The following is a 19,409-nucleotide window of genomic DNA, read 5'->3' as shown; positions in this document are numbered from 1 at the left end:
CTGTATATTTGTCATAGTGGCATTCAATTTCTTGTTTTATTTTCAAATAATCTAAAACAATTTAAAGTTAAATTATTACTTTAGCACTTGAACATTTAAGTAAATTTTCTATGCAACATATGCATGGATAGTGTATCTTAGTAAACTATTCCTGAAAGTAAAGCCACATTTTAAACAGGCATTTTGAAAACAGATTGTCAGTCTCATCACATGACCCTTAAGATATTACTCTAATAATTATGCTTATCAATTATTTTGCTGCTCAAGAATTTATCCGTTTTATATGCAAAGTCCAATAAATTCATAAATATACATACTGAAATGTATATTTAGCAGGCTCATGCAACTTTCTGCATGCTCCTCTCAAACACATAATTAAACAAAATCTCCCTCTTGGATCAGTGACGGCTGATGCAATTATTCCACATTCTCCTGCACAGACAAAAAATAAATAAATAAAAAATAACTCAGAAAGGAAAATATTTTACTGGCACTTCACGCTCCAAGTCCTCACTGTGCTGTGTTAGGTTATCTTTTTCCATCCAGCGCTGCCGTATGTGTGTCCGTGTGGGCTCTTACACTCCAGCGGCTGTGTGTTTTCTTGTGTGTGTGTGTGTTCAGAGCACACACCGGCAGCCCTGTCACTGTTTGCCGTTTAGCACTCAGTGTGAGATCAATGAATGGTAAACACTCACAACTCTGCGAGTCCCCAATCAGTAATTGAGTAGGTCTCCCAGGCTGATCCAGCGTCCTCCCTCACATCCCTGTCCTTATCGCTCCATCTTTCCCTCACCTTTCCTCCCTACTGGCTGCAACACAACCTTCGGCTGCCTTAGAATTGGCCACAGAGGATTTGGGGGTTTGTCACAATTGGAAGTATTGTATTCTTTGAATTAGTAATGCACCAATGTAGATTTATCTTTTCATTGCCAGTTTCAATTTCTTATTTTTTTTTCCTAAGCAATTAGACAATTTTGACACTGACTTTTGATTTTTGTTGGGTCTTTTTTTGTTAGTGTTATTATTACTTTAGATACTTTAGATTACTTTAGATTGAATAATTTAAAAATGTAATGTAAAAACATAATGATTTGATCTAAGGTTTGAAACAATGCTACATAAAATCATACCTGTACAATTCAAGTGCGAACAGCAGACAGGCTGAATGAAAATACATATTTTTAAAAAACAGCTGGATTAACAGCTATTTCTTTGTTTGTGCTGGAAAAATAGCAGCTGCGCTGAGATTTAGACACAAAACTTTAATCCAAGCTGTAATCACTTACTAAATCATTAATCAAATGTAAAGTTTGCGAAAAGAAAAATGGCTGAATGCAGCTTACACTACCACTACCAAAGATGGTGCCAAGTGTCAAGAACAACTTTGTGACAGATACATGGCAGCAACTCAATGCATTTAGGCATGTAGACATGGTCAAGGGGATCTGCTGTAGTTCAAACCGAGCATTAAAATGAGGAAAAAATGTGATTTAAGTGACTTTGAACATGGCATGGTTGTTGGTGCCAGAAGGGCTGGTCTGAGTATTTCAGAAACTGCTGATCTACTGGGATTTTCACACACAACCATCTCAAAGGCAAAAAATAGAAAATATCCAGTGAGCAGCAGTTCTATGAGCGCAAATGCCTCATTGATGCCAGAGGTCAGAGGAGAATGGCCAGACTGAGGGGTCCAACCCGATACAAGTAAGGTGTTCCTGATAAAGTGGCCGGTGAGTGTATATGACAGATATGTAAGCATATATGTATGAATATATTTACTAATGGTTAAGATGATTTGACCTACCCAGATGAGCCTGTTTTTTGTTTTGTTTTTTGTTTTAAGAGTTGTTATGTAACGGACCAAGTTCATTCAGGCAGTTGTTATCGCAGAATAACATAAAAATGTTGATGTTTACTGTCAGTATACCCAGATTAACCTGTGTTATTAGATTTTACGGTTGTTATCTCGGAATAATGTGCCTTGGAATGTCGCAACTGACCAATCAGAAGCATTTAATCCAGAAGGCTGTGCAATATAGTGCAAAATGTCTAAGAAAATACCTTCTAAACTTTGTAATAGATTTCAGTGTTTGATGTAGGGTTGGGTGAAAAAAAATCAGTATTGGTATTTATTGACTGAACACCATTGTCAATATCAATAAAAAAAGTTTGCTATAAAGTTTCGGTATGAGGCCTATAGTTTTAATAAAATGTGGCAGCTTAGTGCACGTTTGTCATTTCCAATGGATGCATGCAACATGGACGATGCACATATGGGAGCAACGCGCATATGTTGTGCAAGCGGCGCACACTTGACGCACAAGCCTTTTCCAGGCACACCTCGTTGAAAACTTAAACTTTTCAGAATGCCGCGAGCGCACCAAGATTCATGTACGTAGAACTAACCAATCAGCTTCACACTTTGTATGGAATATACACATGTCAGTATTAACGGCAAACTAAATACCTCAGACAAACACAGTGCACCTAAACACTGCAGTGCTTTTTACTTTTCTCCATAAACTTGCATCGGAGCTGCAGCAATGATTTGTCCGTTTGTCATTCTCTGAGAAAACAGTTGATGGTCACCTAGTTACAGAAAGACAGCAGGGGAAGAAATTCATGCACTCGTGCTTGTCACTTCAGGTCAGAAAAACAACACACATGAAAATGAGTGCCGTGTAGTAGCAGTGAGGAGATTGGAGATTTGCTTTTTGGTTTCTTTTCTTGTGCATCCCAGTCACTAGCTCCCCATCTGAAAATTTTTTTTAACATAGTGGTAATGTAGTCAAGCAACTTCACAATAGTTGTAGTATGTATTTGAATAATCATGATTAGTTCCAGATTTGATTATCATAATTTATTTTGTTTACATAGTTTGAGGTTTACTGTATCATTATTATTCACACCGTAAAATTTGCTTTGATTATTCAGCATTTGCGCTTTACTATTGCACATACTTTGTAATATTTTATTTATCAAGTTTAGGAGTCTCTTTAACATTTACTGTATGTTTATTTTATAATAAAGGGATCAGATATTTTTGTTTAATTTATTTTATTTTTTTTTTTGGCTATTAAAACTATTTACCTTGTTGTAATGTTGGTAAATTAAAATAAAGTGGTTAAAAATGGATTGTTGAAAAATATTAAATAATTATCATTACAGAATGATATAAAACATCATATCATGATCTTTTTTTTCATTATCGCCCAGCCCTAGTTTGATGTAGCAGGAGGAGGGAATTGCTCTGTCTGTAACAGGCACTGATTCATCTTTCTGCCAGTAGTCAACAACCATAGACGGGCGTACCCATGTGGCCTCTGTTAACACTTTGTTTTCACACTTGGTTCTATAAAACATTGCAATGCAGTTTGTGTGCGTCCAAAACAGAGATAGGCCAACAACAAAACAGATGTGCATTTGGGGCAAAAAAAAAAAAACAGTCAATTCCGATTCCTGGCTGGTCGATTGGTGCCTCTCTAGATTGAATTACGAAAGCAGGATTTCAAGGCAGGTTTGATGCTAGATTCTGTGAATGTGATTCAAAATGCAGTGGAGCTTTTGCCGCCGGGCCATATTTTAGTCCTATAGATTTATTCCTTTTCCCCCGTCTCATTCCATCGCCCTGAGATCAGTCACGGTGGCCTGCGGCTCCCCAAGGAAACTAGACAGGGGTGAATCGATTAATTGATTTGGGAATCAATTAATTGAGCCATTAAGGCAGCCATATGCACGGAGCATGAAATGAGATCTTTAAAACGGCACATATGGCCGCCAACCTAAAGACCCGCTGCATTCCTTCCTACACTTTTATTGAAAGAGCAGTAAACGAGAGGAGCATATTTCCAATTATAACACCCCAGTTGTCTCTTCTGCAAGAGGGCCGACGTTGTTAAACCGAACCTCCCGCAAAAGGAAAAGTGCAATTTTGTTAAAGCAATAAAGACGGCGCACATCTTGTCAGTTTTACATTGGATGGTTTACTACACTGCTTTAGCGTTTTATCTTCCGCTTTTCTTTGTTCTCTGCCTTGAGGAGTGGGTGTTCTTTTGTTTATGACTTGTAATAACACAAGACAGAATGTTTTTTTTTCCTTCTTTGCACTTGTGCAGCCTTTCATGTGTTGAAAGACTTGTGGTTTTCAAGCACTCTCTCATGTATTGCCCCCTCTTTATCATATGAGTGGGTATATCTTCTGTGCAAACATTACGATGACATGATATTCATATTTACAGTGCCAGCAAACCGTTCTTTATTCTTCATTTGAGTTCATTTTCTCTTGCTGTTTTTTTTTTTTTTTTTTTTTGTCTGAGTTGCCCTGAGCACCGCCTGATTTAAATAACAATGCCACACGCACACACAGACACGCGGTTCATTCGCTTGCCAGTAATTCCAGTGAAGCTTGCTTTAACAGTCCTGAGCATCTGTAATGTCAGAGAGTCAGTTGTTACACTGGGACTCAGTCATTCTTTTGTTCCAGACAATATGATTTCCAGAGTGCTTGAAGCATGACAGGACAGCTGCAGCGAGCAGAAAGTTTAAAAAATATCTCTGGGCATAACTGCAGGCTTCAGGCTTTCTCACGGAAAATAAATGCACATAAATTGACATATATGTGCACATGCTCATGTTAACACACATGATGGGTGAATTACATTCAAGCGAGTGCCACTATTGCCTCAGTCCAAAGAGCAGCACACTTTAAGTCATGCTTAAGAAAAGTGAAAATGCAGAAAAACATTTACAAAAGCAAAATTAATTATCATTAATTTTATTCTTTTAATGGATCTTTTTGTTTACAAATGGATTTCTTATTGAATTGGAGTTTGACTCATTGTTTTTGTGATCTGATTTTGATTATATATATATATATATATATATATATATATATATATATATATATATATATATATATATATATATATATATATATATATATATATATATATTATATTATATAATTCAATAAGAAATCAGTTTGGGGTCAGTTTTTATTTATTTTTTTAAAGAAAACTATTCTGTTCATCCAGGTGGCATTTCATTCATTCATTCATTTTCTTGTCAGCTTAGTCCCTTTATTAATCTGGGGTCGCCACAGCGGAATGAACTGCCAACTTATTCAGCAAGTTTTTACTTCCAGCCGCAACCCATTTCTGGGAAACATCCAGACATACACACACACACTCATACACTACGGACAATTTAGCCTACCCAATTCACCTGTACCGCATGTCTTTGGACTGAGGGGGAAACCGGAGTACCCGGAGGAAACCCACGCGAACGCAGGCAGAACATGCAAACTCCTGACCAACTGAGCCGTGGATCGAACCAGCGACCTTCTTGCTGTGAGGCGAACGTGCTACCCACTGCGTCGCCTCAGGTGGCATTTATTAAATGTAAAAAAAAAATGTAAATTGCTAAATTCTTATTTATTATATATCTATTTATTACTTAATGTATGTAGTTTCAGATGAAATTATTACTCCGGGCATTGTTGCTTTAATAAATATTATCATTAATAATAATATAATTTTTTTTTATTAAAATGCATCATTAAAATCACTGGAATAAATTGTTAAAATAAATTATAAATAAAAAGTATATGTAGAGACAGTGGGAGACACTTTAAAAGGACCATTACTGCCAGATCAAGGATCAAGAATGTGTGTATAGGTATAACCACAGTCTGCAACTATGCCGCCTGGGGGCCCAAACAGACAGAAGTAAGCAGAAGCTGTAAATACCCTGCTGCTTGAAAATGAAGAAGAAATAATGAAAGCATTGCAATTCCTTCATTAATATATATATATATATATATATATATATATATATATATATATATATATATACACACACGTCATCACACAGCAAGAGCAATAATAATAGTCTAAATATATATTGCTTTATTAAAAGCTTCATAATCCAAAAATGGGAGGAAAAGAAAGTCTGGATTGATTGTAACACTGTGTATGTGTGGCGACGGCACAATTAAATCCCATATTTATTTTTTCCTGTTCCTTTAAGGGCACAAAAATGCCATCTGGGCATCGCCCACTGACACACAAATGTACACACAGGAGAAAAATAGAAAGCAAATTCTCCTGCTGCAATCCTCTCTCTAGCTAAATCATACAAATACAGTCAGACAGAAACACACACGCACACACTCGGGGCTAGGCAGCCGTCCAGACTGAGAGGCACATAGTCGCAGGAGCAGCCAGCAGTCATGCGTGGCCTGAGAGAGCGAGAGAAAGCAAGATATAGTGAAGCAGCCATGTCATATTTCACCCACGGCCCCAACCGCTGCACACACGGCACATTACAAACTGCGCCTCAAATGCACAGTTGCGTGTGTGTGCTCTACATATGTTTTTCCTATCTGTCTGAGAAAGGGAGGCTGAAACAGGTGGTAAAAGTTTTCACCAGCTATATTGTTAAAACAAAGCTTTGGTCCTGGCTTCCCAGGAGTGCCTGGAGGTTCAGGCACGCTATATTATACATTCTGACTGCGACAGACACTGTCAAAAAACAGATCAGTGGCACGGTCTACACTTGTGTTCAGCGAAAGCTGGTTTGCATGCAATCCACTTGTGGTGTGATGTTGGATGTTTCCAGGTCCAAGCCTCTACTCTGCTTTAGATTGAGAACATTGGATCTAAATAGACATTTATTATCTCTGTTTAGTTCTATCACACATTAAAGGCATAGTACTCAGTGTTTGCTCATCCTCAAGTGGTTCCAAACCTTAATAGTTATCTTTCTTTTGTTGAACACTAAAGATGTTTGAAAGAAAGCTAATTTGACTTTCATTGTAGATAAATCTAAATAAATACCAAGTCAATGGTTACAGTTGTACTACTTTCTTTAAAATATCATCTGTTGTATTTAACAGAATAAAGAAATTCATAAATGTTTGTAAAGGATGAGTAAATCCTAACAAAATTTTACACTTTTGGGTGAATTTTCCCTTTAAAGTGAATCTTTTTTAATAAAAGATGAATCATTGTTTGACTATCTGAGTTTAGGCATGGATATAAACATTACAATAATGGTTTTCAAAAGTATTACAGCATACAGTGAGTGTAAGTACTGTTTGTTGTTCGCTTTTGGCATCTGATAGAGCGTTTGGACCCAGAAGCTGTGACAATCGGATTGCTGCCCCAAAATTTGCCAGTCTAACTAACTGATATTCTTTCCCTCTGTTTTAACTCACAGCAGACAGACGATTCAGCACAGACAGACAGCCAACAGCAAACACAGTCATCCGAAATCACAGAAATCAAAACGCAGCCCAAGAGGCTCCACGTCTCCAACATCCCCTTCAGGTTCAGAGATCCAGACCTCAGGCAAATGTTTGGCGTAAGTGTCTTTTCTTCTTCTTTTACTTTGCCAGCACAGGTTTATAGTTCAGCTCTGAGGCATGTGCCAATGCTCTGTCCCACTGCTTGGCAGATGATATTTGAAGTTTGGGTATGATCTGTGATCTGGGTCAAGAACAGCCTCTGCATTTTCTGTTAGTAGTTCCATGAGAGAAGGAGCAGGGTTGCTTCACTGGATCAAGAGAGCATTACTGAATTTATAATGTACAAAACTCTTAGGCCACCACCAGCTTGATGTTTTAGAAAATATGACCATCCATTTGTATGTTTTAAATATGTATGCACACAATACATGTAGATTATAGGCAAAAGTCAGAAAACTATTGTGTGGAGACTGATTTGAAGAATTACATGCTTCTCTCAGCACTTTCCCAAGTTTAAAATTTTTGTCAGACTTTATTGTATTGTATTTTACCATATATTATTATTTTGTCCATTACTTTTAACCCCATACTGGTTTTATAATATTTAATATCCAAATCTCAAAATTGGATTAATATTATATTCATTGTCATTGTACTATTTCTGAAACAACAAAACTAATGGTTGCTTTCAATAAAAAAAACTGTAAAATATTTTACAAAGATGCATTAAAATTATCCAAAGGGACAGTATATACCTTTACATTATTACAATACCTTTTTATTTTAAATACATTTCTTCACTGGAGCATTGGAGCAAGATGCATTGCTGAATTTATAATGCACATTGTACAAAAATCGTAGTCCACCGCCAGCTTGATGTTTTAGAAAATATGACCATCCATATGTATGTTATAAATTTGTATACACAAAATATAAATTAATAAATTAAATCTGATTTGTTTTTGGGGTTGGGTTCTGTCAAAAGTCAGAATTCAGTTCAAGGATACTCTTAAACTATTGTGTGGAGACTGATTTGAAGAATTCCAGGCTTCTCTCAGCACTTTCCCAAGTTTAAAACTTAGATATAGACATTATTTAATTTAATTTTACTTTTTTATTACTTTGTCCATTACTTTTAATCTCATACTAGCTTTATAATGTTTAAGCCTGGACCCTGTGGAGACCTGTCAGTGTTTTATCAGCTGTTTCTTCACTTTAAATCTTAAAATTCTATTAATATTATATTCATTGTCATTGTACAATTTCTGAAACAACAAATTTAGTGGTGGCCAAAGACATTTGAGTAAAAAAAAAAGCTGTAAAATATTTTACAAAGATGCATTAAAATGATTCAAAGGGACAGTAAGCACCTTCCCATTATTACAATACAATTTGATTTTAAATAAATGCTATTTCACTGAACACTATTTTTATCAAAGAATCCTGAAAACAGAAAGCTTTTTTATTTTCATAATTGATAATGGTACAAAATCAACAAATCATTATGCTCAGGTTTATGTGATACTGGATTAATGATACGGAAAATTATGCTTTACATTACCACTACAAAACAGTCATTTAAAATTGTAATAAAATTTAGGGATGTCCCGATATGTGTTTTTTGCCCTTGAGTCGAGTCTGAGTCATTTGATTTTGAGTATCTATTGATACCGAAACCCGATCCGATACTTATAAAATGCATATAAAACCTACCTATACCTATAATGCATATAAAAAGGATAAAGAATAAAGAGTGATGAAACCTCATCCAGGATGTTTCTTGTTTTTTGTTCAATTCACCTTAGTTTAACATTCATCAACTCTGACTCAAAACTTTGTTAACTCTATTAACAAGCTAAGCACTTCTATGAGGTAGCTTGAACAATCAAGTAATAAATCAATAATCAATTTTTCACTTTTGGACTTTAGTACAACAATACATAAATAAAAAAATCTATTATAAAAACAAATAGCACATCTGCTTAAAATACCCGGCAGGCAATACCAAGTTTACATATTTCAAAGTTTGCTTTGGCAATGTTGTTGTCATCAACTTTCTAATACATCCAGACCACGCAGACATACTCATGCTTTCCACTTCAAGCTGCTTCCGTGTTCTACTTTCTCAGCATTTAACCAATAGCGTCTCTGCAAAAACTTGATGTCATACCACATGCATTGTTGTTTCTGTGTAAAGTCCAGAAAGAGGTCTAACTCTGTGTCACTGCATATGTGTAAAAAAAAAAAGAGAGATAATATAAACACATTCTGATTGATTCCGATCGAGTCTGAAACTGCGTGATAATGCCCGATTTCTGATCACGTCATCAGATCTCGACATAACTAAATTTATAGACATGCATATATATTCAAGTCCTGATCTGGAAGTTATTGTACTTCTGATTCTGATCGAGTCTAAAACTGCATGATCGAGCCTGATTTCTAATTACGTGATCAGATCTGGACATCCCTAAATAAAATGTCTCAGAATCAGTCATTTGTACAAATAAATGAGAAATGAGAAAGAAAAGGTTTAATCTTTTAACACCTTTGAATGGTCATGTGTGTACTAAATTATACAATGCTTAAGTCAAAAAATCTAAATGTACCTAAATATTACTGACATATTCAAGTATAATTTTAGACCAAAGATTTGTGGTTTTTTAAGATACAGATTTAAAATAACCCAATAAACAAATATTTAAAAACCTGTAAGTAACTGTCTCTAAATTGAAGTGATATGAATTGCAATATAACAACATATCTAATCTGTCTTCTGTTCTCTTTCCAGCAATTTGGTAAAATCTTAGATGTTGAAATCATATTTAATGAACGAGGATCAAAGGTACGTTTTGTGACTTTTATCTTTTGCATGCCTTCAATTGCTGACCAATCAGAACAGTGCAGCGAGTTAAACGTGTATCCTGTTTACCTTAAAAACGAGACAGAAGCCAGTACCTGCACTGTACAGAATAATGCTTGTTGTAGTCATGTTAACGTATGTAATGCAATCTCATATCAGCTGCTGTGCTAAAGTTATTAGTGCCCTGTTCAATGGAGTGTGTGGAAATGTGTTTGGCACTTGTCTTTGTTCAGCTACGGTGTCAAATGAAGAACATTCTCCGCTGAGCTCTGTAATTGACAGCGTTATTCAGTGTTATGACACTTAGCATCATTCCTGTGCACAAACAATTTTCTTTATTGAAATGTGAATTATGTTCTTCTGTTCCAGCTGGGGGAGATAATGATGCATGTTAACAAGTTCTGTAGTTCGCAATACGTTATCATTTATCTTATGAGTTGTTGTTTTTTATTATTATTATTATTATTATTATTTCGTTATGACTTATGTAGTGTTAAATTTGTTTTTATTCCGCTTTTTTTCACAAGTAGATTCCATTTTGTTTTGTTTGTTGTTTTGTTTGTTTGTTTTTTTTCTCTCTCTCTCTCTCTCTCTTTTTGTTCCAAGTGACTTTACGTTCTGTTTCGTTTGATTTCTCCTCAGAGGTTCTAAAAGAACCCGTAAATTATGGTTAATCTCGATGCTTTGCAAGGTGCAGGAGAAAAGAGGAGGAGAAAGAGAGAGAGGGGTAAATGCAGCAGCAGCAGCAGCTGTTTTTGAGTGTGAGAATGGCAGAGGTAGAGCCACAGTGGATTTCTTGGGTGTATGACTGAATTAATAATGTGCATGTTGTTCTCCCCCCTCCCCTCTCCCACCTGCATGCAGGGTTTTGGTTTCGTAACTTTCGAAAGTAGTGCCGATGCGGACAGGGCCAGAGAGAAATTACACGGCACGGTGGTAGAAGGTCGTAAAATAGAGGTGCATGTAACAAATATTTCCCTTCTCAATTGTTTTTGTTTGTTGGTTTTGTTTGATTCATTTGATTACTTTGGTTTTATTGTCGTCGCCCTTTGCTGTTATTCTTGATTCTGTTTTGTGTGTCAGTGTGTGCCTCACTCTCATCTCACTATTTTAGAAGCATCACTCGTCTTTTTTCCTGTTTGTGCTCCTCTCTCAGTCCCTCCCTCCCTCCCCATTGTATCCCTAATATGTTTCAGTTATTCTTAGACCTCAAAGCAGATATAATACGGTGCTCGCCGTTCTCTAATTGGTTTGCTTTCGTTGGCATTCACTTGTGTTTATTTCCTTTCTTTTTTGTTGTGTTTTTAAGCATATTTTGGCTTAATAAGCAAACGGGTGCAGTAAGTCATCAGGCAGAGTGCAAACAGCATTTGTGTGATGATAGCCAGAGGTCTTATTGCAAAGTTGACGAGGGATCTGCGCTTAAAGCGGCCCGAAGCTGGCAGCGCTTAATTGGCCTGAAGACGCTGCTGTTAGAGACAAACACAAGCCTTTAAATCTACAGCTCAAATTTACACTTGCTTTACAGTCTAGAACAGTCACTGAAGGTGAAATAGCAATGACAAGTGGGCATCTTTACAGACGACTCTCATTTAAAGGGTTAGTTCATCCCACGATGAAGATTCTGCCATTATTTATTCAGCCTTGCATGTGGATTAAATCTCATAAGACTTTTGTTCAGCTTTGAAACACAAATGAAGTTCTTTTTAATCACATTTGAAAGATTTCTGTTGAAAAACACAAAGAAGTTCAACCTGGCATCACTTGGTTGTTTTAGCATGTTTATTGGTCCTCACGCCTCAACCAAGCATCCCTGATCAAATTTATAATATTACTCACTGTTCAATGTTTAGAGGTGAATAATAGCTTAAAATAAATCTGATTAATCAATAATTTCTCATCCTCATGTCATTTCAAACCCTCAAGACACTGGTCGTTCATCTTTAGAGCACAAATTAAAGTATTCTGGATGAAATCTGAGAGCTCCCTCATCCTCTTTAGACAGCAATGGTGCTGAATTATTCAAAATATAGAAAAGTACCAGAAAACATCATCATTAAAACAGTCCATGTGTCTTTAGTGGTTTAATTGGAATATTGTGTGTGTGTGTGTAAAACACAAAAACAAGTTCATTCTTTATTCATATACTCTTAAGAATGAGCCCCCTATACTGACACTGGGAAGAAAAAATTACAGTTGAATAAAGTTTTTGTTGAATACAGTTCTTTGTCCACACAAACGCATTAGCTTGATAATATTTTAATTAATCCACTGAAGGCATTTCTATTTGGGGGATTATTTGGGGGGATTTCTCTGGACTGTTGTAGTCTTTGGAGGATGAGGGAGCTCTCAGTGTTCCCAAGATCTCAGGAGTTTGGAACAACAAAAGAGTGTGTATTAATATTGTAATATTAATTTTTGAGTGAACTAACCCTTTAAAGATATGTCTTACTATTGGATAAAACTGCAAAAATTGCTTTACAAGCCTTCTGAAGTGTTTTGAGTATACAGACTTTCACTGAAGGAGCAGAAATCTCTCATATTTGATGTGTTTCGAGGACAAACAAATGTCTTGTGGTTTTGAAACGACATGAGGGATATTAAATGATGACCGAATATTCTTATTTGGGGTTCACTAACCCTTTAACAGTTCTGCTTTACTTTCTTTTTGTACAGTATTTTGTAGCTATATTTGTTTTCCTTTTTAAGAGTTATTTTCGGATGTGACTTGGTGCCGTCTTTCAGTAAGATGTTGCCTATTTTGCCTTCTCATTTCCCCCCTTTTTTCCAACGGTAGCTGGTAGGCCCCTGACCAAACTCAGTAAGCGTGGTAACAATAGATACACACGCGGGCGATGGCGGCGAATGGTAAGTGGAGAGAGCCATCTGCCATTTCACGAACTCCGCGCTGATACCTCGTGACTGTTTTTTGACTTGATGTTGAGTTTCTTGATGCTATTTTCTCTTGGTACGCGTGTTACTTGAGTGAACATTTAGCTTCCTGAGAGGCTCTGATTGGATTGAACTGAATCATGCGCATCCTACTCAGACTCTGAACTCCATGATTATGTTAAATAATGCACCCTCTTTTTTATATTCTTTCTTAGCTGTCCTTTCGGCTTGAATGATTTTTTCTTTTGTTATTATCTTATTTTCCTTTCCTTTCTGGTTCTTATTCTTGCGATGAAGCACAAGGCTTTTGGAGTGTTGAATGCTAAATGTTGCTTTGTTTTTCCGACTGACTGTACCTCAAATCTGAAAGTTTAGTGTATGTTGCGCTATGCCAAGCGTTGTTTTCTTTCGTTCTTTCCATTCTTCCATTCTCTTGTCGTTCTTTTAACCCAGTCGATCCCTCTCCACTGCATGCTGTCTCATATTCGATGCCTTTCGTTTGTTGAGTGCATTTTGTGTGTTTCTGTAATTTCTTATTTCTTCATGTACTTCTTCAACTTGATTCATTTTGATGACGCATGCAGATGAGTCTTTTTATGATGAGACTTTTGCGTATGTTTTCTTTGCTTTATGTGTCTTACCACTTTTCTTTAAGTAACTGTTTGTTATGATGTGTAATCATTTTGAAATTCTTCACCGTAATGCATGTCAGATTTGTTACCACAATATTTTCAATATTTACAGCTTTAGCTTCAGTATGTGTCTTGCTCACATGGCTCTGTTTGTGCTCAGGTTAACAATGCAACAGCACGGGTAATGACGAATAAAAAGACAGTCAACCCATATGCAAATGGTAAGAACAAGCTCCCTTGATGTTGTCGAATGCATAAGAGTATAGATTGAGGGACTGGGTGCAGACCTGGTGCAGTGCAATCTGAGCTGCATCCAATGCTTTTTAATGTGCTCACATAACCCCACCCCTCACAGTGACATCTCTACCTTCATTGAGTTCATTGTGTCTGACACTGCATCAGATATGTAGTCTCAGCTTGCATCATCAAGGCTGCTTCCAGATGCTATTGTTTAGATTTGGATAGAATATTAATATTGAAGTCATTGTTTACCCAATATTTTATATGTTTACTCACTAATTGCTCACTTTTTATGAGTTAAACACAAAAGTGGAAATTCTGAAAAATTATTAGACATTGACTTCCATTGTATGGAAGAAGTACGATGGAAATCAATTGCCTCTGATTTCCAGTACTTTTTAAAATAGCTTATTTTGTGTTCAGCAGAAGAAAGAAATTCAAATATATTTGGAAGAAGAAAAAGTGAGTAAAATATGACAGAATGTGAATTTTTGGATGAACTATCCATTTAATTAGTTTCTTCATTTTGATTATAAACTCTTTTTTTTAGAATGATTTTTTTTTCCTTTTTGTGTAATTTTAATTAAATATATAGATTATATTATATAAATTTTGAATGTGAAATAGTAATACTATTAACATTATTATTATTATTATTATTATTATTATTATTTATTAATTTATTTATTTATTTATTTATTTATTTATTTATTTATTTATTTATTTATTTTTGCATGGGGTTTGCAAAATGCTTCTATTTTTTGATGCAAGTGTTTGTTTAAAATTCATTCAGCTCTAAAATTTCAGTGATTATCAGATATTTTTCGAGAACACCAACACTGTCAAAAGTTTGTAAATCCTCCAACGTGATTGGAGAATAATTGTTTGTTGTTCACTGTTAAAATTTACTTATAGTTTATAACATATATGTTTATTTCCTTGTCTATAATACCATTTTGTCACCCATTGATCTCATACTTTGGAATTTTATTGAAATTTTAAAATATAAAGCATAACTTCACTGATTGAAAACATGCTGTCTTAAGTCCCATTCACACAAAGAACAACTACTACTGTGTAATAACTGTAATGATAACTATATTAGAAGTGACGCCTGGACAAGACATTCTGGGATTGTCAGGAAGCACAAACTACTTTCTTTCATCTGCCTCTCTAAATGTTTGCACTCAATAAAGGTCCAGTGAAATTAGGATAACTTTATTTAGATATTAATTTCAGTACATTATGTTAGTCTTAAAGTATATCCATTAGCTAGTGTAGTACAATGACAATGTATAATGACAATCATAATACAAAACAATGACAAAATGTGCATTTAGAAGATTAGATTGCATTTAGATTTAAACATGTAAAACTTGTAGTTTGTCACTTCCTCGTACTTTAAATGGATCAACGTTTTTTTTTTTTTTCAACAATCAAATGCTCTCTAGTAGCTGACATGCCCCGCCTCCTTCAAGATGCTTTGTTTGATATGCTCGATCTCAACCACTCCCACTGGCAGAACTGTAAGAAAATGAAACGCTATTGGCTGTTTTGTTGTTGTTGTTTTCACAAGGGAGAAACTACTCCCAGTCCTGCCCTTTCTTCATTTTCAGTTGAAATTACATCAAGCATTAAATAAAAACTGCACACTTCACATGACTTTTAAAAGGAAGATGCATTCTTATTGGCTGTCATTGTTTTTAATTATTCCTTAAACTGTAAACAAAACATTGAAAAAAGGATTTTAACAATACCATATCTCTTTTTCATTCCCATTACAGTTGTGATAAGAACTCCGCTATCCTTTTACATTTAGGCAGATTTTTATTCATTGTTACAGTTATCGTTTTTTATCCTGAACAAGCCATTATTCCGAATCTGAAATCAAACTCTTGCAGATTCCAGCTAGAAAAGAGGAGTGCTTGTAATTGTCAATTTCCTGAGCAAAAAAAGAGTGTCTTCTGAAATGTTTTTCACAGCACTTCTCTCTTCTTCCTAACCCAAAAGTTTAAATGGAATGAAAATCCGAGACAACCTTTTAGATCAGATCTCACTTGATATCCCAGTATTTTTTTACGTATAGGCAGTTTAAACAGACAGGCCATTTGTAGAGTTTAGATTTGTAGAGAAATCTGTCAGGCTGCTCAGTGCTCTGGATGACAGCAGCACTTCAGTGTGGTCGGCCCTCTGCTGACTTCATTACGCATGGGCCTGGAGGTTCTAGTTATAGCCAGAATCCAGCTTTTAGAGTTTTAGTTTGCTAATATCAGATCTCTTGCTCTCTGTGTTTGTCTAGGCTGGAAGTTGAATCCAGTCGTGGGTGCAGTCTACAGCCCAGAATTCTATGCAGGTGAGTAAAATCGGTCGTATAATACATTACAACTTGTAATCTTGGAACACAAGGTTCTCTTTTGGCATTGATGGATCGCTGTCAGAAAATAAATCTGTGTAAAGGTACACCTTTGTTCTTTTTTTAGGCAATAGGATGTACTTTTAAAGTACAATATGGGTCCATTAGTTACTAAGATGTACCTTTAAGGTAGCAATATGGACCCTTTAAATACGAGAATGTTCCTTTTGAAAAGGCAACATCCCAGTGACAGATTTTTCCTTGAGAGTATTTCTTGATGAACTGTAAACATCTTTATAATCCACAAGAGGATCTATACATAGAAAAAATGTTTTTTTGGATTATTAAAATGTTCATCACAGAAATGGTTCACGTAAAACTAAAAAAAAAAAAACTGAAATGACATAATTTCAGTATTACATCATCAGCTGTCAGTATGTTCGAAAACTGTATACCATCACTCAGCCTTTTCAAAGTTATTTTTGCGCTCAAACAAAAAATAGAAAAAAAACCTATGTATGAAGTATGTCAGAGCCTTAAGAAACAAATTGTTCTTCTTGGCCATTGCTGTGAAAAATCTATAATGAAATCTTTGTTTTTAGTAATGTTTATGATATTAGTCGGAGTATGCATAAGATTCTAAAGATGTACGTTTTTTCTGAATACTGTCAGTCAGCAGCAGCGTTTTGATCATGTTCACAATGCTTGTTGATTATCAAAAGATGAACTATCCAAGATCAAGTCCAACATCGCCTCTAAAGCGTGGATATTTTATACAAAGCACTTTATATCATTTTAATTATAACTAAACTTGCCATACGTCATTGTGGCTGTTAGGCCTGTCTCAATATCCATTTTTTGTATTGCAACAAAATATATTGCGATAAACGTTATTATTGTCATTTTAACACAATTTATGCCACTCATTATATGGTGCCAGAATAACAATATAATATCGTCACAATGCAAGTTAACTCTTCCAAAGAACACATAATATTTTATTTGTAACAATACTTAATTTAATTATAGTCATTTTTACAATTTAGTAATTAGGCATTGGAATCAGAATGTGAAAACGCATGTCCTAAATAAATAATAATAAAAGTTAACAAAAAAAAGTGCAAGTTAAAAGGTGCAATGGCTACAATATCTGCTACCAGATCTATTTTTAGTTGTTAGACACCCACATTAATTTACACTATAGTCATTTATAGTTAATACCATAGTGGTTTTTAAACATACTGACACTGACACCTCCAATAGAGATAGAGATGTTGCACAATGAAGCTAAAATGTTGCTAGAATAGGTTATTATGTATGAGCGATATATATTGCGTCACCAAATATGATTGAGGTCATGCCCATATGTTGTGCGATAAGGCAATATATTGATTATTGTGACGGGCCTAGTGGCTGTCAACCTGTCAACATTTTCTCAATTTTGTGACTACATTAGCTTGCTTGTGCATGAACAACTTTTGTCGGCTTCTTCTGGTTTGCACAAATCCCTTGTTTTTGGATCTAGATGTCTTATAGTGTTTCTGAAGATCTCTAACCACACTAATTGCCAGATTAACTCTTAAAATATGGAAAAGCCTTCATGTTGAAGGCAATAGAGGGTATTAAATTGAGAGTAGGAACACCCTCTGTTCAAGTTGTAATAGCGGCAGTTTGACAAAACACAAGTGGGAAAAATCCAGTGCTTTGTCTGTATTTATGTTCTGTTATAATATTATGTGTATTGCATTTGTGTTCTATTATACAGTATAAGATTATATTCACTTTATTCTTTGCAACATTTAGCAAAGCTGCCAATCACACACATCTGATGTTTTTTTTAATGCAATGGCCAATCAGAAGACCAATGACTCACCGCTCAAAATGCTTTGGTTTTTGTAGTGTATAAATTATGAGATTTATTGGCCATTGTAAAGTTCTTCATTGATTATAACAAAACTGTGTGGGAATATGATGAACGGTATTAGACAGTCTTTTAGCAATTATGAAAGAACCACATTCTAGGCTACAAATAATCCATTTAGAATCTGAATAAACGTAGTGACGTTCTCATAAAAATGCAGGACAAAAATAGCACCCTCACTAATTCCAGAAGCAACCTCATTGATTTGATTCTGGAACTAGCCCAGGATGCATTGTGTTGTAACAGAAAAATAATCTAGTCAATAGCAGGGAAAGAATTTAAAGAATAAATTGCTTCTCTAAAAATGTTTTTTGTAGATATATTTATAAATGGTAGCACTCCTGTAAAAAAAAAAAATAAATAAATAAAAAAAAAACACAAAAAAAAAATTCATTATCACTTATCCCCAGTTTTTTGTAGGAAATGTTATTTTTAATGGAATGTAAATCAGAACTGTATTCTTTACGAGTAAACACAATCGTATTGATATAAATGCTTCCAAATAAATAAATAATAGCACAAAGCAGCTCTGCAACACAGAGGGTTAAATGCATTTGCATGCAGGGCTAATGTGCAGCTTCGCTAATGTGTTTTGCGTGTGTGAAAAAGTACTCAGCCCACATGCCCTGAATCCTCCATTTATGAACACTGCAGAGGATATGAAATGGTGAATTACTGTGATACCAGATATGATAATTTCATATTCCTTACAAATAGCAAGTTTCAAAGCTCGCTGTTTTGTTTTATTTCCATATATTGGACTTGCAGTGACTCCAAAAGGAAAATAAATAGATGAATCTCATTGCATTAGATAACTCGTTTGATGAAAAATCAAAGCAAGGGATGTCTTTTAAAGGACGAAAGCACTTTTCACACAGCAGATTTGAAACTTCTTGTCGTTGCTTTGATAAGGTATCTGGTTTAAAAGTAGCCCATAAATGTTGATTTATTTTGAGAAAAAAGGAATGTGCTTTGGTACAGATGCTGCCATGTTTAAAGTGAAATTCAAACATTTTAGGTGTGAATAAAGTAAAGAAAAACAGTTTGAACACCTACCAAATGCCAATAAAGTACACTATTGGTTAATGGATTGCTAGTTGTATGAGTTAAGTAATCAGATTAAGTTTTTAAGTAACTAGTAAAGTAACATTCTGCTTGTTCCTAGAAAATGTCATAAAAAAGTATCATCAGTTACTTTTCATTTATTGACTGATGTTCTCTCCTGTTTCTGTCGATTGAGTGCAAATGTATTGCATACGACG

General features: G+C 35.1%; 1 protein-coding gene across 50 annotated transcripts in view; it reads left to right on the top strand.

Annotated features, from left to right (window-relative positions):
* The window catches only part of rbfox1 (RNA binding fox-1 homolog 1), a 445,822-nt gene that overhangs the window by 374,144 nt on the left and 52,269 nt on the right, over positions 1-19,409 (top strand). For 32 of the 50 annotated variants that reach the window (XM_087242556.1, XM_087242558.1, XM_087242567.1 and 29 more), the window contains 5 exons: positions 7,219-7,362; positions 10,038-10,091; positions 10,974-11,066; positions 13,794-13,854; positions 16,173-16,226. In XM_087242556.1, coding sequence (XP_087098682.1) covers positions 7,219-7,362; positions 10,038-10,091; positions 10,974-11,066; positions 13,794-13,854; positions 16,173-16,226 — 406 coding nt within the window. The remainder of the gene's footprint in view (positions 1-7,218; positions 7,363-10,037; positions 10,092-10,973; positions 11,067-13,793; positions 13,855-16,172; positions 16,227-19,409) is intronic. The other 18 variants (XM_087242557.1, XM_087242570.1, XM_087242593.1 and 15 more) reach the window with 1 other exon arrangement.

Source organism: Danio rerio, chromosome 3 (assembly GCF_052040795.2).
Source record: "Danio rerio strain M-AB ecotype USA chromosome 3, GRCz13ab, whole genome shotgun sequence".
Lineage (NCBI taxonomy): Eukaryota > Metazoa > Chordata > Actinopteri > Cypriniformes > Danionidae > Danio > Danio rerio.
Note: the sequence above shows the minus strand (reverse complement) of the source record. Positions and strands in the feature narration are given on the sequence as shown.